This window comes from Pteropus alecto, unplaced genomic scaffold, assembly GCF_000325575.1.
Source record: "Pteropus alecto unplaced genomic scaffold, ASM32557v1 scaffold120, whole genome shotgun sequence".
In the NCBI taxonomy this organism is placed as follows: domain Eukaryota; kingdom Metazoa; phylum Chordata; class Mammalia; order Chiroptera; family Pteropodidae; genus Pteropus; species Pteropus alecto.
Genome location: NW_006430061.1, coordinates 368,638 through 391,431, shown reverse-complemented (window position 1 = coordinate 391,431; position 22,794 = coordinate 368,638). Strand labels below are relative to the sequence as shown.

General features: G+C 43.3%; 1 protein-coding gene across 1 annotated transcript in view; it reads left to right on the top strand.

The window, feature by feature from the left end:
- OTOG (otogelin) overlaps positions 1-1,396 on the top strand; it is a 72,696-nt gene extending 71,300 nt beyond the window's left edge. Inside the window, exons 55-56 of the mRNA XM_015589517.1 lie at positions 1,008-1,087; positions 1,196-1,396. Of these exons, the coding sequence (XP_015445003.1) occupies positions 1,008-1,087; positions 1,196-1,396 (281 nt within the window). The remainder of the gene's footprint in view (positions 1-1,007; positions 1,088-1,195) is intronic.
- The last annotated feature ends 21,398 nt before the right edge of the window (positions 1,397-22,794 follow it).

Below are 22,794 nucleotides of genomic sequence, written 5' to 3'. Positions count from 1 at the left end.
ATGAGCAAGGCCTCGTGGACATGACATTGTAGTGGGAGACAGAGATTAACAAATAAAATATATATCAGGAAGGATTCATCTAGTTTTATAGGGGCTGAAGCTTATGCAATTTGGGGGACCTCACTGAGAAAAGAAACAGAAATTTACAAATCCATATTGAGGTGTGAAAGTGAATTTTTATTTAGAATGAAAAAAAACCTCAAAAAATTGTGCATGGGGCTATGTAAAAGAAGACCCTAAAGCTTACACTTAGACAGCATAATCAAAAGTGTGTCTCTGGTTGGATGGTGACAGTGTCCTGAATAGAAATAGGCAACAGAGGAGTCAGGGAGGGAGGACTGGGTAGAGGGAGGGAGTTGTCATTTCAAGAAGCAAATCAGGATAGACCTGTGGAGAGATTTTGGAGCAGGTGAGGGTATGAATGAGCCACATGATTGGTTGTCTGTGGGAGGCGCGGTCTATCCAGGCAAAGGAAACAGCATACTTATCAATTTCCATCCCTGTGACAACAGTGTGAGGTGAGTGACTCCCTGGTCCTGTTTGGTGGGTATGGAAACTGAGTGAACCTGCTGTGTACAAGCATGGTGCTAGGGACTGGGCTTGCCATTCATTCAGGGAGTTGTAGAATCTTAATGCTGGAAGCCCTCTTGAGTAGAAAAGCTGAAGCTCAGAGAAGGTTGAGGTCACCAACAGGGGTTAGGGATAAGAGTTGAGCCTGGGGTGGGGAGACAGCGTGCACTGTCCCTATACCCGCTCTTTCCTAGCCCCGAGCCCCTGCGGCCATCCCAGACATCTTCCTCTATCTCTTCCGCCTCATCTACCTCCACCTCCTTCCAGGGCACTGAGTTCAAAGGCTTTCCCTCAGATGGGGAGGGGCTCTAATGCATGGGCACTAACGCTGGTAGAGGGATCCTCCAGCATGACACTAACTGCCCCTGTCTGGCCCATCCCGCTGCCCCTGGGAGCACTTCTCAGCCACAGCCGCCTCGCCTACCCTGTCCCCCTAGGTAAAGAGGACGGGCGCTCCTGCAAGAAGGTGACCATCCGCATGACCATCCGCAAGAATGAATGCAGGAGCAACACCCCTGTGCGTGGCACTCACAAGCCCGTGGTGGGGACAACCAAAAATGGGGATGGAGGGGCTTTGGGGGTTGGGAGCTACACAGTCTGCCTCACTGGGCCTGCACTTCTCCAGGTGAACCTAGTGTCCTGCGATGGACGGTGTCCATCTGCCAGCATCTACAACTACAACATCAACACCTATGCCCGCTTCTGCAAGTGCTGCCGTGAGGTGGGCCTGCAGCGGCGCTCCGTGCAGCTCTTCTGTGCCACAAACGCCACCTGGGTGCCCTACACGGTGCAGGAGCCCACCGACTGTGCCTGCCAGTGGTCCTGAGGCCCTGGGAGCTGGGACTGGGGCTGGCTGGACCACCTCTACCACCCCCACTTTATGCTTCCAGCTGGTCCAGTGTGCATATGTGGTGGGGGGACACTGGTACGTGTGGAGAGCTGGTACGTGCTGAGCATGGTATGGCAGGCAGAGGCGCAGAGAGCGACCAGAACAGGCCACACCGGGCCACCCTGGCATCCTTCCTGTGCTCCCTCTCCTCCACACTCCTCCCACAGCTGAGGGCTTGGGGAACGCGACTCTGTCCCTAGCTTGAGGTCTGGAATGGGCCCTAGATCAGGGGCAGCGGTCCCTGTTCATCTGTGACTCTGGCTGCAATGCTTTGGTGGAGGTGGTGAGAACTTTCCTGGGAAGCCAGGACCAGAGCTGGACCCAAGACCAAGGGCAGGCTCAGTATGTAGGGGCCCATTCTCTTTCTTAGCTCTTTTGACCAAGGGAGAACCACAGAGACAGTAAAAGGAAACGGGGCTTTAATTGCAACATGCAGGCCTGCTTATAGCCACCAGAAGGAATTCCCAAAAGCACAAAGGGTGGGTTCCCGGGCTCAGTCTCACTGACATCTGCGAGGTCAAGTCCAGAGACTGAGGAGTGGGCTCAGTGATGTTCAAGTGCCCGGAGCCCCAAGAGGGATGACCTAGAATTCTGTTATTGACATTGTGATTCAGGAATGATTGAGAAGAATAGTCCCGTGCCTGCTCCATACCACCCCAGCCCCCCAGCCCCAAAGCCAGCCTTTTTGGCAGGTGGGCTGGCTCTTGTGAGGTGGTAGTGGGAGGGAATGACTTTCTCGGCGAGTGTCCAGCACAAATCCTGTTAATGTTGGTGGACAGCCCACCGCTCCTAGGGCCTTAGATGGTTTAATGGGTACCGTTAGCAAGAATGGCTCCCGGCTTTGCGGTGAGCTTTTCTCCAAGAACATAGCAGAGTTGGTCTCTGGAGGGGCCTCAGTGTGGGTTTTGTGGTTTAGTCAATTCCCAGCTCACTGCTTCCTGGGACTGTTCAGCAGAAGAGCATCTGTCAGTGGAAAATGCAGGCCCTGTGTGTGTGCAGCCTGAGTCTCTGAGCATCTGGCAGAGCCTTGTCTCTGAACCAGAGCGTCTTTCCTAAGCCAGGGCCAGGGCCCCCTCCACACCCTACTCTACCTGCCCCCGCCATGCCACTTTGTGCTGCTTGGTCCAAAGAGCATGAACATGAGGTTGTTCGGGCCCCAGCACTACCTGTATGTCTGGAGATGCGTGGCTGCCCTAGAACCCCTAGGGTTGGGGTTGGGGGTCTGTGCCAGGATAGTCCCAGCTCTCCCTGCTGCCTCTTTGTTCCTGTATCTGTATTCTGTTTATATAACCAATAAACTATGAGAAGACATTGGGCCTCGGAGCATCTCTAGGGTGTCAGGTTTGCTTTGAATCTGAAGGAGTTTCAGCTATAAAGAGAAGACTCTACTTTATGGCCCTGGAGGTCATCCTGACTTCTGCCCCACTTGTACGCAGCACCATGCTCCACTCAGGGCAGGCCCTCAGTGGGTGTCTGCCGGTTGGAATTGAACTGATAGAAATTGGCTCCCAGGGGAAGGGGTAGGAAGAAGGAAGGAGACATTGAGAAGTGGGGAGCTAGCACTCAGGTGAGGGGCCTCAGAAGTGGTCCCAGCTCTGTGGGGCCTGGGACAGATGCCTCCCACACAGGATGTGGATGGGGAAGGCCCTAAGGGTAGGTTTCATGTTGGCCCCTCAGCATTTCTGTATTTGTTTCCACATTGTTCTCTCATAGAGCTTAGTAAGTTTTCGCAGCCACTGTTAACTATGCTGGGTTAGGGAGAATCCAGGGATTGAGTTCTTAGGGGCTTTTCAACTCTAAGGGACCACGGGCACATCTAAGGGGCAAGTGGAAGAATGCTTTTCTGGGTTGTCTCATGTGGGGAGGAATAAAAAAGGAGAGGACTGAGGAAGCACTCACCAATAAGAGGGACACTCCTAGGGCCCAAGTCAGTGCTTAGGGTGCAAGAGCTTCACCCTGCCTAGAGGAATGGAAAATTCCCTTGAAGCTAAAATTGGAAGCCTTGGTTTTTGTCTCACCCCTCATGGTACATCTGTCTGCTAACATGTACCCTGGGACTTTTCTTAATGAAAAGAGAGCTTTACAGCCTCTTAAGAAGCCCACTTCTGAATAAGCCGTGGATGAAAAAAGAAATCAGAGTAGAAACTAGACAATATTTTGATCTGCGTGACTATGAAATTATGACACATTAAACTTTGAGATGCAGTTAAAGCAGTATTTAGAGGGATATTTACAGCCTTAAATTCATATTTCTTAATTTCCCATCATTATAACCAGAGGCGATGTAGGATAGGGTTTCTACATTTCTCCATCATTGATGATGATCAAAGGCACATTCTCAGCACAACTCACTCCCTAAGTCACATATCAATAGCTTTCACAGAGTTTCTAACACTGAGCTTAACACAAGATGATGTTAAACATAACTTTAAAGAGAACTGATTTAAAAATACTGATTCTATAATACAGCAAGATGTTTAGATTAAGACATAAGGTAGTTCTTTAGTCATTGTTGAAATCCAGGGTTCTTGGCTACTCGCCCCTCACCTCACCTCCACTCCCATCTGTTTATGTCCAGGGACAAGTAGGCAGCTTTTGAACAGGGCTGCTTCTAGCCAGCTGTTGCGTAAACAGAGGGCATCAGGTCAAGCCAGCCAGCCTTGGCCTGAATGCTTTGTGCAGCCTCATTTTGGAAGGTTGGCCTCAGGCTTTCGGGTGCTTATTCTTTGAATCTTATCTGTCACTGGTGACCCAGCTTTGCTGACTTGACCATCCTTGGCTCCAGCTGGCACCAGTTCTCAGGCTGCCTGCTTCACCCAATCCCCTACACTCACAGGTGGCCATAGCTTTAATGATCATACCCCGTCGCTGGAATCACAGTGCTCCTGGCTTTTTATCCCCTTCCTCGCCTTCATTCCCACCCAGGCACCCCCTCCTGCCTACTCCTTCTGGAAAGCCAACCTCACGCCCCAACTCTTTGGCCAAAATTCCCAGTCCTATTACCCCAGCTTCCTCCTGGGAATCCAACTCTTTTAGGTTAAGACACTTTAGTGAAACATTAACAAGTAAATCATCAATCAGCACGGTACCCTGCTCCACACTGTGGGGAAAATAGGAGAGGGTAAGGATTTTAAACCTTAATTAATGGTGCCCAGCTCCCCTCAAAACACCAGTACCATTGATGTTGATATGACTGTTCATTGATACAATTTGTAGATGTTGATTTACATTAAAAATACATACACCCTTTGACTAAGCCATCCTATTTCAAGGCAGACGGTGTAGGCTGAACAATGGCCTATCAAGTATGTCCACGTGTTAGTGCCAGGAACCTCCGACCATGTTACTTTATATGATAAAAGGAATTTTTTGGATAAGGATCCAGGTGGCCCAATGTAATCACAGGGTCTTTAGAGAGGCAGAAAGATCAGAGTGAGAGAGAAGAGATGTGATAACAGAAACTGAGGTTGGAGTGATACACTTTGAAGTTGGAGGAAGGGGCCACTGGCCAAAGAATGTGGACAGCCTCTAGAACCTGGAAAAGGCAAAGAAATAGATTCTCCTCTGGAGCCTCCAGAAGGAACAGAGGCCTACTAATACTTTGATTTTAACCCAGTGAAACTGACTTAAAACATCTGACCTCCGAAACTGTTAAGAGAATAAATCTGTGTTGTTCTAAATTGGTGGTAATCTGTTGCAGTAGCAATAGGAAACTAATACAGCATTTAAAGAAATAATTTATACGAAGAGGAATGTGCCAGTCCAGATGTTTATTGCAGCATTCTCTTAAGTTTAAAAAAATAACTTTAAGTGTCCATCAATAAAGAATGATTAAAAACCTAATACAGCCATACCATAGCATATTATATAGCCCTTTTTGACGTGGTAGGCTTTCTAGGATATGTTAAAGGAAGAAAGGAAATTGTGGGTCAGTTTCCCACAGAATGACCCATCTCCTTTATGCACCTATGCAGGGACACACACACACACACACACACACACACACACCTATAGTCATCTCTTTTTCTTTAAGGTTTTTCAGAGATGAGAGGGTCCTTCTTGGCTTTTGGTCCAGCTAATGACCCATCTCCTTTATGCACCTATGCAGGGACACACACACACACACCCCTATGGTCATCTCTTTTTCTTTAAGGTTTTTCAGGGATGAGAGGGTCCTTCTTGGCTGTTTGGTCCAGCTGATTCAATGGCAGTGCTGGTCCTGGAGCAGGCTATTTGGTTCTGTTTGGGACTCAAGGGTTGTATAGGGGGATAAAGTGACCACCCCAGAATAGCCTCAAGGCTCAAGCGGTATCTACAGCATCTCCTCCAACCCTCATTTCCTCCCGGCCCTTTACGCATGACTTAACGCTTAAGAAAACCCCAAAGACCACACACCAGACAGGTAAGAAACAGAATATCATGGTGGGAGGATGAAGAGGGTAAAAAAGGTCAAATATGTAGTGATGGAAGGAAACTAGACTTTAGGTGGTGAACACACAACGCGATATACAAATGATGTATTATAGAATCGTACACTTGAAACTTATATAATGTTATTAACCAATGTAACCCCAATAAATTTAATTTGAGAAAAAAAGAGAAAGAAACAGAAGCCCGGGACCCAGCCACTTTCAAAGAGCTGGTAGCAAGCTGGGCGGTTGCCCAGCCTGCAGCCCCCTGTGACGTATTTGCAAACACGAGGGGTTTTGAGCCCCAGAACCATCCCATTTTCCCTGCTTCAGGCTCAAGTTCCAGCCCTGATTTTCTGGGCTTAATCCTCTTCCTGTGGAAATCAATAAGGACATTGTGATGGAATGATTCACGTTCAAGGTCAGGCCGGAGCAAATTGGAGGCGACATGCTGATTTTACTGCCCTCACTGAGCAGAGAGCCAATCCTGTTCAAAGACCCCTTAACCCTTTCCTCTCTGCTCCTATCAGCTGTGTCAGCACCTGTGCCTGATTCAGCCCCCTCCCTGAGGCATAGGTCCCCAGAGCCTGTTCACCCATGTGTGGCCCTGCCTTTCATATTTCTCTAAGGAGTCTCACACACTTATCATGGTGGTTTGGGGAAGGCAGATAGCAATCACAGCACCTAATCAAACAGGAACACTTCAAGTGAAGGTCAATCACTACTTGTATAAATTCACTGGCCACATCCTGCTCCAGAAAATCTCTTTCCCCAGCAAGTCAGTCCCAGGAGGAGTACAGGAGGTGTGGGGGTATGAGACTAAAAGTGGCTTGCTCTCTTCCACTCACATCCCACTGGCCAGAATTCATGTAAGTGGGCACACCTAATGGCAAAGGAGGCTGGGAAATGTAGTCCAGCTGTGTAGTCCAGGCTTGGAGGAAGAGATGGGTCTGGTAGACAGTGTCTTCAGTGAGGAAGAAGAGATAGTGCAGACAACGCTGAGTAGTTTGGCTGAGAAGGGCAGAAGAGAGATAGGGCATGAGGTCAAGAAAGAGTTTATTTATTTGATGGTTGAGGAAAGCAATGACTTGACCATATGTTCTGGAAGGAGCCAATAGAGAAAGGGTGTTGTTGGGAAAGAGAATAAGGGTCTCAGAGGGCCCGGGGCTGGCATGCGGAGGGACAGTGATAGATAAAAGCACCTCTGGCTGGGTAGATCCTGCCCTAGATCTTTATTTATCTCTATGTCTTCAATGTCTAACACAGGGCACTGAAAAAGGAGCATAAATATGCTTCTAAACATAAAAGTGAGGAGCCCAGGCAGCAAGAAGTTAAAGGGCACAGGGGTGGGCAGAGCCAGGGAGCCAAGTGCCTCCCAACATACTGTGGCAGTGCCACTTAATCCCCTGCAGCAGGCAGGAGGCCTGCACAGCTGTCTCTCCGAAGCTGGAAATGCATCCCCACCCGGCCCTTTGCCTGGAGGTCCTGGCAGCCCAGGGGCTGCGGGGGAGGGATAAGGTAGGCAACAGGGTAGGTAACTGGTCCAGCCCCTGCACCCTTGGAGAACCCTTTCTCCAGAGCTGAGCCATTCTCTAGGCTTGCTACTCAACACCCACTTGCCATGGAAACCCACCTCCCTCTGGGCCAGTGTCTCCTCCAGCCAGTGGAACTCAAACTCTGACCCTGCCCCTCTCACACGGTATTCATTCCTGACTCTGCACCTTTGCCTGTGACCTCTGCCTCACCTGGAATGCCTTTTCCTCCTTCTTCCTAGGAAGTTCCTGCCTAACCTTTACACCAGCCTTGAGTCCCACCTCACTACAAAACCCCAGCCCACAGGATCTTTCCTTTAGCCTATATCTCTGCCATGGCCCAAGGTTCTGCTTGTCTCAGGCATCACTTGCTGACCTATGTCTATGCTCGAGCCAGGGGGATACAGGTCTGGCTCCCTCATTCATTCATTACTCACTCACATTTCACTCACAACAGATGAGGAAGCTAAGGCTCAGCGAGGTTAAGCAACTGCATAGCTGGAGGATGGGGGAGTCAGGACTTGAGCCCATGATTATTTAACTCCAGGGCCCACACTCATACTTTCCTTCTCAACTAGCAGAGAGCATGAAGAGGATTGGTGGGGGCCTGGTAGCTTGTTCTCCGGCACCCTTCCTTCAGGAAGCCAGAGGGGCAGTCGAAAAGAGGGTTCTGGTTTCTCTTCAGCCAGTTACCAGTTATAGGACATTGACAAATTTCAAGCTTCAGTCTCACATCGTGAGGAGAGGTGACAGGTTTTTTATCTCTGGGTTGGCATGAGGGTCAAGTGAGATCATGGATGGCAATGAACTGGACAACTGCAGAGGCTGTGGCCATGTGTGAGGCTGCCTGGCTGAACTAAGAGGTCCAGCCCAGCCATGCCCAGGGCAAGAGAAAAGCAGAAGCAAAGAGCCTGACACAGCCCTAGCCCACCCTTCATCCAGGAGTTCTGAGGCTCACCACTAAGCTTTTGCCTCTGCTGCTCCCCAGCCAGTTGTGCAACCTGCCTCTGTTCTACCTGAACTAAACCACTACTTTGAGATTGTTAGAGCTGAAGAGGGAGCAGAATGCAGTGGAAGAGCCTAGATTCTAGGGTAAGGCTCTATCTCAGAACAGCTGTATGATTTACCCTCTCCAAATCTCAGTTTCCTCATCACTAAAATGGGAATGAGAATCTGGCAAAGCGAAGGTGAGAATGTTTATAGATAAAGCTCCTGGCCTATGGTAGGCATTTAATGAATGGAGCTATTGTTATCACTATGGACAGAAGCTTATAGGTTATCTCAGAACTCCACATTTTCAGGAGTAGGAAACCGATCCTAGAGAAGAGTGACTCACCCAATGTCTTCCTGCAAAGTGAGCCATGGTGGAGGCAGTACCAGACTTTAAACCCAGTGCTCCTTCCATTGCCTCCTCCAGGAAGTCTTCCCTGAGCTCCAACTGAGGCTGGGCCTCCCTACTCTGACCTCACAGCCTCCACTGTCTGAATCACCCACTGGGCCTTCCAAGTGCTCCATCTCCTTCTAAGACAGGAAGGTCTCCAGATAGGATCTAAGCCTCTTGCTCTTGCCTGAGCCTCCCCAGCAGTAACTATCACAAGGCTTGGTCCTTGGCAAGGTGTTCAGACTCTGGGGACATTCCTGGGACTTGGCTGAGATGAGTGACATCAACTCCCAGAATGGAAGGGAGAGAGAAGTAAGAGAGGGAAGGGTTAAAGGTTCGGCAGCTGGGGCGAGCAGCCTGCAGCCCAGCCCAGCCCAGCACTGGGAGGCCTGTGCCATTCCATTCCTTTGCAGATCAGTTACACCCAGCTGTCTCCCTCCCCACCTCAGTGCCCCTCGGATTAGGCGGGAAAGGATCCCCGGCCTGCAGCCTGCACACGGCCCATAGGGAACAGCGCCTGCAGCCCACGCCTCCACGACAGCTGCTGAGTATCAGACAAGAACATAGATCAGCAGGATCCTGGCAGAAGTGCCCCCAGCCCAGGCCCTGCCCCCAACATGTGCAGGAGGGGCCGCCTGAGGAGAAAGGGGGTCTGTAAGGGATTTGGGAGGTACAGGGAAGGGATTGCTCCCAAAAATAACTCCTTTGCCCATATGTCACTATGCCTCAAATTCCACATTAGCCGTCTTAGAAACTTTGGGTCTTCCAAAGGCACCAATTAAAAATGACAGTCCATGGCGTAACCGGCATTCTTATACACTGCTTGGTGGAAATGTCTTGGTAAAATTTATGAACATTTTATCTTATGAAGTATATATGAAGTCCCTCAAAAATGTCTATTCCTTTGACCAGTTGTTTCACTGAAGACTTTGACTTCAGGAAGAATTTAACTTAAATAGTTTGTAATATGGAGAAATGTGGGCTATAGTTTCAAGGTTAAAAAAAAAAACTAATGTCATGAATACTCTCAAAAAAGCCATATAAAATGAGAAAGAGAAGTTTAAAACTAGAAAATATCTGTACCTGTAATGAAAAATATGAAACAGTTCCATTAATAGGCCGGAAATTTCTGGAAACTAGAAAGCAAACGGGAGGCAGCATACTGTATAGACTGGACAAACTGCCTAGGTTCTAATCCCGGTTGCTTCACTCACTAGTTCTATGACCTTGGCCAGTTACTAAATGTCTCTGAATTTTAGTTTCCTCAACTGTAAAATCTGAATAATAATTACAATAGTTGTTAGAATGTGAAGATTCGAAGAGACCGTATGTGGGAAACGCTGTGGTGATCCCACTAGCAGAGGAACCAGCATCACCTAATGAGTGAATGGTCTGTCTCCCCAGCCAACCCTGCACATAACTGCGGAGGAACCTCACACAATACCAAGTATGATTAATCTAGACTTTTATTATAAATATTATTGGTCAATTGAAACTCACTAGCTATTTGGAAATGATAGACAACCCCAAAATAGTGTCCAAGTTGAGATGGCAAGGGAAATTTCCTTCAACAAAATACCATCAATTTAAGAAACAGGAAGGACATGAACAGTATTTTAGTTAACATTCTCAGGATGATTCATGAAGATATTTAAGTATCCGTAATATAGGACAACGGTGGAGGTGTATACATAAAAGCACAATCAGAAAGCAAAAAAGAGCTTTTAGAAATTGAAAACATATATGACCTCATAACAGAATACCTTGCAATTGCAGACCTACCTTACAATTACAAACAACTAGAAAATTGGACAAAATACATCAAATATGTGTTTTCAGATATTGGACAACAGGCAGTGTAGGACTGGGATTCCCAAGGGAAGGGAAACAAATGAAATGAGTCTTACTAGAAACTCCAACTTTCTATCTGGAGGCATTTTCTGGGAAAAGGCACAGAGAGGAGGAAGTGCCAGCAGAGCATGGTGGTCTCACTGAGTTGAAGAAACAGAGATCAAATTTAGGAAGTCTGATACAACTGGAATTTGTATGGCAGAGTACCAGAGAAGAGGTTGATCTGTAGAGAAAGAGCTCCAGAAATCTGTATAGATTAAGACTGCTACTGAATACGAAGGTACACATGCGTAGGGTAGAAATCCATAAGGCTGGGCAAAGAACTATCCAGTAATTGTAAACTGAGCAATTCCTGGAGCTTATACAGGGCTGGGAGACATTCAAGTTCTTACCAGCCAGAGTGGAGTGACCTCACTGAACATCCAGGGCACTTAATTAAGCCTCCAGAAAGGGTCACGCCTTAGAAATAGGAGTAAACTAGATCTAGTTTAAAGTAATCCTACCCTAAACTTGCCCTAATTAAGCTTTGAAATAAGCCACAAATTGACTATGCCAATGCATAAGACATAATAAAGTCTAAATATTCTTTAGAGGAAAAAAAAATTCCAAACATTCAACAATGTATTAATAATAATGTCCAGAGTTCAATAAAAAATTACTAGACATGCAAAGAAGCTAAAAAATATGATTTATAACAAGGAGAAAAATCAGTCAATAGAAAAAGACAGAAATGACAAAGATGATGATAGTAGCAGATAAGGACTTTAAAATAACTATTACAAATGTGCTCGGGAATATAGAGAAAAATATGAACATAATGAGGAAAGAATTGGGAGATATAAAAAAGGAAACTTCTAAAGATGAAAATACAAAATTTTAAATGAAAATGGGATTAACAACAGATTAGAGACTTCGGAAGAAAACCAAAATGAATTACAGAGTAGAAAAAAAGGCTGAAAAAATGAGTAGAGCTTCACTGGCCTGTAAAGTAATATAAAGAGATCTAAAATCTATATAATTAAAGGGCCAAAAGGAGAGAAGTTAAAGAAAAAATTATCTTAAGAAATAATAGCTGAATCCAGAATATACAGAGAACTCCTACAACTCAATAACAAAGGAATAAATGACACAATTTTTAAAAGGGCAAAGGACTTGAACAGATATTTCTCCAAAGAAGATATGCAAATGGCAATAAGCACAGGAAAAATGCGCAATCAAATTGACTTAATTGACGTTTAAAGAAAACATAACCCACCAACAGCAGAATACTCATTCTACTCAACCGCACATGAGACATTTACCAAGAGAGAACACAGTCTGGGCCATTAAATAAACTTCAAAAAGTTGTTTAAAAAGTCGAAATTATATAAAGTTGTCTTACCAAACAGAATTAAATTAGGAATTAATTTTAAAAAGATGTCTTGGAAATCCACAAATATTTCAACATGCATTTATTAATAACCCGTTGATCAAAGAGGAAATTATAAGAGAAATTAGAAAACATTTTGAATTGAATGAAAATGAAAACACAACATTATTAAAATTAGTGGGGTACAGCTAAAGTACTGTGCAGACAGATATTTATAGCATTAAATGCCTATGTTTAAAAAGAAGAAAAGGTGTAAATTAATTTTATAAGTTTTCACCTTAAAAAAAAACGGAAAAAGGTAAATTAAATTCTAAGCAAGTAGGAGGGAAATAATAAAGATAACTGGAGAATCAATAGAATAAAAAAGGGAAATGTTACAGAGAAAAATCAATAAATCCAAAGCTAGTTTTTCATCAAGATTAATAAAATTAATAACCTTCTAATCAGGCAGACTAAGAAAAAGAAGAGATGATACAAATTATCAGTATCAAGAATGAAAGAAGGGACATTATTACAGATCTTACAAACACTAAAGCAGAATAAGATATTATGAAAACATAATGCCGACAAATTTAAAAGAAATGGAAAATCTTCTTGAACACACAAACTACCAAATGTAACTCAAGGAGCGTTAGATAATCTGAACAACACTGTATCTATTAAAGAAATTTAATTAGTAACTTAAAATTTTCCAGTAAAGAAAACCGCAGGACTGGATAGCTTCACTGGCAAATTCTACCCAATATTAAGGAAGAAATAATACCAATTATATGCAAACTCTTCCAGACAATTAAAGTGGAGGAAACATCTCCCAACTCACTGTATGTGGCCAGCATCATGTGGCCTGATACTGAAACCAGAAAAAGACATGAGGAAAACAAAGTACAGACCAATACCTTTCATGAATATAGATGCAAAAATCCTTAAGAAAATAGTAGAAAATCAAAATCCAGCAATTTTGCTTTATAAAATAAAAAAACATGATCAAGTGGGACTTATCCCAGGTATGCAAGTTTAGTTCGTTTGAAAATCAATGTAACAGAGAAAAATTACTGTCAACAGAGGAAAAATATAATATCATCTCAATAAATGCAGAAAAATCATCAGACAAAATTCAACATTTATTCATGATAAGAATGTTCAGCAAACTAGGAATAGAAGGAAATTTCCTCAATAAAGGGTGTCTGAAAAAAATTCTAAAGGTGATATTACACTTAATGATGAAAGACTAAATGCTTTACCCCTAAATCTGAGAGATCTGTTCTCATCACTTCTATTCAATACTGTACTAGAAATTCTACCCAGTTAAGTAAAGCAAGAAAGAGAAATCAAAGGTATACAGATTGGAAATAAAAAAATAAAACTGTCTCTATTTATAGATGACATAATTTTCTCTGTGGAAAATCTCAAAGCATCAACAAAGTAAGAGAACTAATAAATGAGTTTCGCAAGGTTGTTGGATACAAGGTTAACATATCATTAACAAAGAATTTAAAATTACAATTTAAAATGAGTACTATGTCAGCTAGGGCTACCACAACAAACATCAACAGACTGGATGGCTTAAATAACAGAAATTTATTTTCTCATGGTTCTGGAGGTTGGGAAGTCTAAGATCAAGGTACAGATGGATTTGGTTCTCTATTCTCCCACATTGTCACTAATCTTTGTCATGAGCAACCAGTGAAGGTTGGAGAAGAGCCTACAAGTGAGTAGAAACCACCTTTTTGTTTGTAGCAATTTTTTTTTAAATTTTACCACATGAAATAAGTCACAGATGGATAAATACTGATATAATCACAAGCTCATGAATACAGAGAATATATTGGTGGTTGCCAGGGTGGAGAGTGGGTGAAATAAGTGAAGAGGGTCAAAAGGTACAAACTCCCAGTTATAAAGTAAATAAGTGATATGAATGTAATGTATAGCATGGTGACTAGAGTTAATAATACTGTATTGTATATTTTAACGTGGTTAAGAGCATAGATCTTAAAAGTTCTCATTACAAGAAAAAATGTTGAAATTATGTGTGGCGATGGATGTTAACTAGACTTATTGTGGTGATTATTTCACGATATATACAAGTATTGAATCATTGCTGTACACCTGAAAATATGTTGATTATACCTCAATGAAAAATAATAAAATAAAATCATCTGATGTATCAAAACGTTTTTTAAATCACTTCTATTCTCTTTACCTCTTTCTATGGCACCTAGATCTCTTCTCATACTCTGCCATAGGTAAGCAAATGCTCATATTCTGTCTCTGCTTGGAGGGCTCCATCTTTCCTTAGATTTCTAACTGCTTGGTTACCCTGAAAGCTTCACTCCCTGGTGGGTTATTAGTTGTCAACTGCTACCTAACAAATTATGCCCAGACATAGCAGCTTAAAACAATGTACAATTATTATTTCACAGTTTCCATGTCTCAGGAATATGGGAGTGACTTAATGGGGTGGTTCTGGCTCAGGCTGTCTTATAAGGTTGCTTTCAAGCTGTCAGCCAGGCTTATAGACATCTCAAGATTTGCATGGGGCTAAAGAATCTTTTTCAAGCTCATGTTTATGGTTGTCACCAGGCCTCAGTTCATTGTTGGCTGGTGGTCAGAGACCTTGCTGTATAAGTCTCCATACGGCCACTCACAATATGGCAGCTAGCTTCTCCCAGAGAAAGAGAGAGAACCATATTCTTTTATAACCTGATCTTGGAAGTGGAATATCATTACTTTTGCATATTGACCCTGGTACGATACGGGAGGGAACTACACACAGGTGTAAATACCAGAAAGCAGGAATCACTGGGGGCCACATTGGAAGCTGACAACCACAGGAGGGATTCAAGAAACATCATAATTTTACAGTTTACACAGCTTTTTTCTTTTTGTTAGTGTGGGAGCAATGAGAATGTTCTTTCCAACTTTCTACAGCTTAGATATAAGCAGAAGTCTTGAGTTTACCTATATTTAAGCCTCTGTCTTATACTTTTTACCTCTTCGTCTTATGGCATTGTATTTTGAGGGAATTCCTAGGCATTATTTTTTGGTTCACTGATTCTGTCTCAGGATGTCCATCAAGCCTTCGATTATTTTTTCCGCACCAATCAGGTTTTTATTTCCAAGAAAACTTGAGAGATTTTTAAAAAATCTATTTTAATGTATTATATAGAATTGTTTATGTATGCTTTTAAAACAAACAGTCCCCAAGTCACAATGACTTATCACAATGAGAGTTTTATCGCTCATTTTCCTAACAGTCTGAACAGTCTGATGCATATTGGGTAACTCTCCTCAGAAGCTCTCCTCCAAGTGGTAAAGCTAAGGTCCAAGCTCCTTACATCTTATGATGCCACCATCTTCATGTGTGGCTTCCAAGTCACTGTAAAAGGGGAAGAGAAAGCATAAAAAAATCACACAAAGTTTTTCATGGCCGGGCCTAGAAGTGGTGCACATTGCTTTTGCCAACTTCCCAGGTGATTCGAAACCAATTACGTGGTCCCATCTAAATGCAAGAAAGGCTGGAGGTGTAGTTTTCTGGGGAGCACAGAAATGGGATTGGTAAGCGTCTATTCAGTCTATGCCATGTATTACTTTACGCATATAATATCCTCTCAAATTTCTCTGAGTATAGTAACTAGAATTGCAAGTTCTTTTCTTTGCCATCATGAACTCTATTTTTTGGAGGAGTTTCTTTCGATTGTTCAGTTTAATGATTCTATTTCAAGCTGTTATTATCAATCCAACCTGATCTATCTTAGATCTTTCTGAAAATTCTTAGGACTTACTGGTGATTTCCAAACCCCTTTCCGGCTGTCTGGGGCTACTGTCATTTTGTTTTTACACTTCTTCTGTCACTGCAATAATATTTTGGCAATAAAATGAATTAAACACCTAGGCTTGGTATAGTACCATATAAGAGGTAGTAATTTTTATAACCCCTTAATGGTCTATAAGTAATTTTATGTGTTTGAGGTGCTCCTGGAACTTGTAATGACACTTCCTTGCAACAAGCTCCAAGATTCCGTCAATCATGGGAGAGCATGACAGATCTTGGACACTGGCTTAGCTATCAATTTTTTTTTTCTTAGAGAAACTTCACTTCAGCCCTCTAACTCAATGGTCACAGAATATGAATGAGGAAATGTGACCAATAAAGCTTTCTCAGAATTTTTATAGAGCTTAGGTTGAGGCTGGTATTTAGATGAGAATTTCTCTGTTAATCTTGGAGGAAAGACTGAGCCGCGGCCAAGACTAGGACCAGGTAAGGCCTGGCTAGAGGGCTTTGCCCAGCAGTTTAACCGAACTAATCAAAACCTCTCTCTTAGAGGTTGAATACATAACAGAGAAAAAAGAATGTGTTAGTTTGGTAGTTCAAGCAGAAAGTGAAAGACTCAGGAAAAAGAAAGTCTGATATGCGGTAAAGGCCACGAGTCGGCAGGCCATGAGTAAATAGAACCACGAGTCAACAGAAGCCAAGGGATGCTAGTAAACAGAAAGTATGAATAATTATATAATGAAAGACATATAGACTAGAGAGCGTACTTTGTAGAGTCTGGCATGGAAAAAGCAGCAGATTTGTGGTACTGAAGAAGTTACTAAATAGTAAATATTTTAGGCTTTGAGGGTTAAGAGGCAATATGAAAGCTATTACATGGGTGCTTATATAACCGCTAAACTGTAACCATATAATAATACAAAACCTATTCTTAGCTTGTGCTTATGAATAAACAAATGCTAGCTGGGTCTGGTCCATGATCTGCAGTTTAGTAACCACCATTTGTCCTGGGCATGTGACCTGAAGTTGCCCAAATAGACTCAAGAGAGATGTAAGTCCATGGTTGGGGAGAAATTATTTTCCTCTTTTCCATTAAACTGAATAAAGGAGAGGATGAGGGAAGTCTCCCCTTTTCTTCTAGCAGCTATCTTACAACTAGGAGGCAGCCGTCTTAGGACATGGAGTAAGGCCAAGTAGAGAAACAGAAAGAACCCGAAGGTTGCCCCTTGTCTCTAGAGACATCCAGGGGAGAAGTAGAAGTGCCAGAAAATGGTTTCCAGGGATGTGGGAAGAGGAAGAATTGGGGTGATGAACGGACACTTGGTAGGAGATGGGAAGGAAAGGTTGTAGATCCCAAGGGGCCACAGCTGGTCACCAAAGAGATTTCTATTTTCTTTCACTTCCTTGGAAGCTATGTTGGCCGGTTCCTCCTCCAGCCCCTCTCCATAAGCTACATCAGTCCCCCTCCCCCCACACCATTCTGAGCCTTGCTCCAATTTCAAAGCTTTCTCCGGCCCCAGCTGGGTTGAGAAACCAAGGAAGGCAGAAGGCATAATTTTTAGTCCTATTTTTGGAAGGGGTGTAAAGAAGGGGCCAATGGAAGAGAGAAAAGAAGTGAAGGCTTTTGAAACAAAAGCTGGGCCAAGCTCATCAGAGATTAATGTAGGAAAAGTCCTACTCGTCTGATAGGGCCCAGATGGTGGGCAGACTTGTAGAGGCCGCTGACAGATCTTGATGCTCCACAGCCTGCCTCCAACTTTGCATCCTCATCTTGGAGAAAAAGATGTAGGCCCGCCCCCTCGGGAAGCTTGGGGCTGCCCCAGGGCTGTCACTAGGCCGGTTGGGGATTCCCGGCTCCTTACTAGCCACCTAGTGGTTCCTTACTCTAGCTGCCCACAGACACACACACACAGAAAGTAGAAGAGAAAAGACATTTGACCCAGGCCCTTTCCTCGATGGGAAGGCTGGCCCAGAGGAGAAAGGTCCCAAAGCAGACTCCAACCTTGCTCACTGGATGCCAGGGTAAGCAGCATCAGCTATATCCCATGAGTGGGGATGGGATGCGGGGAAAATCCCATCACAGGTTCACACCCTCCTTCAACCTACCCCTATGCCTAGTCACTACCCCATCTTTCTTCTTCCTTTCTAGTCAAGCTCCTCGAAACCGTTGTCTCCATTTGCTGTCCTCCTCTTCCTCACTCCTCAACTTGCCATGGAAATTATCCTGTTCCAATCACTTTGTTGCTAAACTTAATGTATACGTTTCGGTCCTTAACTGTCTGGGCCTCTCAGCATTAGAAGACGTATTAGCAGCCCCATCCTTCTCCAGGCTCGCTCCTCCCTTCCTTGAACACTGCACTCTCCTGGTCTCCTCTGCCTGTTCCTCCTCAGCCTCCTTCATTGGCTTTTCTTCTTTTGCCTTTCCATTGCCTTTCTTTCCCTTTCTTAAAGGTCAGAGTTCTCTGGGCACTGTCCTCAGTCCCCTTCTCTCAACACGCCTCCCTGACACATGTCTTCCCTTCCAAAGATTTTACTCACTGATTCTAGGCTGGTGAGGCCCAAAGCAATATCATCAGCCTCAGTCTCTGATTTACACCCCCATCTGCCTCTTGACAGCCCTTCCTCGGCACTTAAATTCAACATGGCCCAGACTACCGTCCTTGTCTTCCCTCCAGCTTCTCCTCCTGGGCTTCCCATCTCAGGAAAAGAGACCACCATCCAGGCAGGTGCCAGAGTCAGACACCAGAGACTCATCACACCTCCCGTATCCTCTTACTCCAAAGGGCCTGTTGATTCTACCTCCTAAATAGCTTAGGGATTTTGCTACACTCCATCCTCAGTGGCCTCAGGCCTCCATGCCTCTTCCGTTCTCTCCTGGAAAACTAGAAGCAGCTCCCATCTGATAACCTCACTTCCATTCTGCCCTTCTCCAATCCATCTTTCAAAAACATCACCTGATCATCATTCCATTGTTATCCTATTCTCCCCGCATCCCATCCCCACTCATAGGATATAGCCGATGCTGCTTACCCTGGCCTTCAAGGCCCTTCAGATTTGACCCTAGTCTTCTGTTCTGATTGATGTCCTACCTCTTCTGCATGTTGTCCCTTATTCCACTCTTGTGCACCCTACAGTCCAGCCACAGAGATGTACTGGCCCTTCTATTCCTTTGCTCACACTGTCTGAAATTATTTTCTTCAGCTTCTCATCTGGAAAACCCAGATGCCACCTCCTCCCAGAAGCCTTCCTTTATTCTCTCCACAAAATTATTGTCTCTCCTTCGGGCTCTCATGGCACCCTTCGCATACCCCTAATACAACATTTACATTGGCTTTTACACCTCCCCTTAGATTTCTGCTCCCTTGGCTAAACTGTGAGCTCCTTGAGGGTAGATACAGTGTCTGAGTCATCTTTATATAGCCATTCCTTAGCCCAGAACATAATGAGTGATCAAAAATATTTGATGTTTGACAAAATGATTTTATATCAAGCCAACATTCTTGCAACCAGTCAACATTAGATTTCTCTATGCTGAATCTAGGATCCTGAGGACCAATCTGGCCGCCCTCAGATGGAGCATGACGCAGAGCAATTATTTCCAAACTAGGTGTTTCCACTGGTATAAGCAATACTGTGGTGAACATCTTTGTGCATAAAGCTATTTCTGTATTCTGGATTTTTCCTTTGGGACAAATAAGAAAGAGGAGTGATCAGACTACCTGGTCCTTCTCTGAGAAAGGACAGGCCTGAGGGCAGGGTAAGCTTCCTCTGCAGCTCCTCTGGGAACCTACCCTGGTACTTACCACTAACTGGGGTTCATTGGTGTCATATCGCATCAAGAAATTACAGAGTATGAGCACTAAGGAGACTTGGGGACAGGGTGAAATGATTCCACTCTACCATTGGTGAGAATCTAAGGCTCAAGAAAGGGAACAGCTCATCTAAGGTTGAACTACTGAGCTAAGCCGAAGAACCAAAGTTTCCTGACAGCCACATAGGCTCTTGTTTCTGCATCCCATGCTTGCTTTACACTTAACAAATTCCCCGTGGGGAGGCTAGAGGTGGTCTCGGGAAAGAACAGAGGCTCTGGGGGAAAGCAAAGCCTTGAGGATAGAAAGCAATGGGCTTCCACTAGGAGGCAGACCTTCAAAACTTTTCCCATTCCCCTGTCCTACATTAGCTTAGGGGCTTCCCCAGGGAGATAAGAATAGCAGGAGTGGAGGGAGGCAGGAACTAAGGCACTTAAAGGATGTAGTGGAATCACCCTGTCTTCTTCCTCATCATTCTTAAGATAACAGATAGTAATAACAACCACCATAATAATATGTTTAATTGTTTAAGCTTCTCAAGTGCCATGTTACAATGGTATTCTTATCTTCATTGAAAGCAGGCTCAACCAACTTGTTCAAAGTCACACAACAAAGACAAAAGCATATCTGCCACACTACAAAGCATACGGAATTAATTCCGAAGATCGAAATTTCCAACTTCCAGCCAGTCTCAGGCCAGGTCTCTGTTGAGCAGCTCTAGAAGGCAGGAGTCCAAGTGCAGACTCTTGGAGAGTTGTAAGAGTTTTCAGAGTCCAACTCTTACAAAGAATTACTTTGTAGGATACATAGCTATACGTGGACAGACACACATATATATGGACATCTGATTTGTGACAAGCCACTGCAGTGCAATGGGGAGGTGATGATTATTGTCAATAAATAGTGCTGGGTCAATTGGATATCTATAGAGGGGGAAAAAAAGAATGTTAACCCCCGCCTCACACAATACACAAATATAAATTCCATTTGGATGACAAATCTAAATGTGAAAGGTAAAACAAAAACTTTTAGAGTAAAATATAGAACATTCGTGTGACTTTGGGATAAGCAAAGTTTCTTAAACAGAACATAAATAGCACTAACCGAAAAGGCCACATACTGTATGACATCTGGAAAAGAAAAACTATGAGACACAAAAAAATTAGTGGTTGCTAAGGGTGACGGAGAAGAGAGAAATAAATAGGTAGAGCCTAGAGGATTTTTAGCACTGTGAAACTATTCTGTATGAAACTATAATGGTGAATACATATCATTACGTATTTTTCCAAATCCATAAAATGTACAAACCAAAAGTGAACCCTAATATAAACTATGAGCTTTGGATGATAATGATGTTTCAATGTAGGTTCATCGATTGAGACAAATGTATCATTTTGACTCAAGATATTGACAGTGGGGTGGCTGCAAGTGCATAGAGTTAGGGAGTATATAGGAACTCTCTGTACTTTCCACTCAATTTTGCTGTGAACCTAAAACAGCTCTAAAAAAATAAATTTTTTTAAAAGGCAACATGGAGTGGGAGACAGTATGGCAATGCATATATCCAACAGAGCACTCATATCCAAATTAATAAGAGGAAAAAAGACAATGCAGTAAAATAAAAGGTGAAAGACTTGAACAGGCAGGCACTTCTCAAAAAATAACTTCCAAGTGGCCAATAAATGTATAAAGTGGTGCTTAACTTCACTAGTCTCCAGGGGAATGCAAATTAAACCCACCATACAATACCATACGCATAACTGCACAGCTGAAGGAAAATAGCAGAACATACTAAGACTTGGTAAGGATGTGAAAACCAGGACTCTGTGAACTGCTAATGGAATATAAACTGGTAGAAACACTTTAGAAAATTGCTTTGCAATACGTATCAAAGATAAACATATACACACCCTAAGACCTCAGTGTAGACACAAATGAAATGCTTACATATATTCACCAGAATATCCATAACAGATAAAAATTAAAACTACTAAAATGTCCACCAGCAGCAGCAGGTAAATAAGGTATGGGATAGACACACAATGGAACACAACAATGAGGATAAACAAATACAACTACACACAGCAACAGGAATAAATCTTGCAATCATAATATTCAATGAAAGAAGCTAGAAATAAAAGTACAATGTATGGTACCATTTAGATAAAGTTCAAAACCAGGTAAAACTCTTTGTGGTGATGGAACATTTCTGTATCCTCATTGTGGTGGTGACTGCATGAATCTATGTATACGATTAAAATTTTATGGAACTATACACCAAAAAAAGTGCATGTAAAAACTGATGAAGCTGCAAAAGATATGTAGCTAAGTTACTATTATTGTATCAATGTCAGTTTCTTGGTTTTGATAATGTACTATGGTTCTGCAATGTATTACTGGGGAAAGCTGGGTATAGGCTATGCCAGAATTCTGTACTACTTTTGCAACTTCTTATTAGTCTAAGATTATTTAAAAATAAAAGTTTTAAAAAAAGGCAATTAATCTATGGTGCTAGATTAATTGTCCTTGGGAGACTCAGAAGTGATTGGGAGAGGCTTCTGGGCTGTTATCATGATCTGTTTCTCAATTCGGGGCTAACTACACAGGTGTGTTCATTTTATGAAAATTCATCAGGCAGTAAACTCATGTGCATTTTAATCTATATATACAATACTTTAATAGAAAGTTAAAAAAAAAAAAAAAGCAATGATATGCTCATAAGAGCTCGGTCCGGTGCCCAGCACACTATAAGAGCTCAGGAAGAGCATTTCTCTATGTCTGTGGCTGTCCCCTACCTTACTTTGCAGTCAAGCTCTCTTTGTATCATCCCCACCGCCCAGGTGAGCATGTTTCATGAAGCAGGTGCCTTAGCCCAGAAGACTAGAGGGTGAGAGCTCCAGGCAGATATTTGGGGAATAATAAGACCTTCCAGCAGGAAAAATAGCCCCCAGTGTGAAGTTTAATGTGTCTCCTGCCAGCACTGAGGCAAGTAAAAAAGGCTTGTTGTAATTACTGGCATATAACTTTACTGATAGTGAATAATTTTATTGGTTCATTGGTTAAAACATTGGGAAAAAAAACCCTGAAAATGTTAAACAGTTCTTGACAATATAACGATCGAACGATATTCTGTTGCTATGAAGAACTTTATACAAATTACAAAGGTTATGCTCTAATTTTGCAATGCCTGGGAGGGAGGGGCTTCAGCTAGT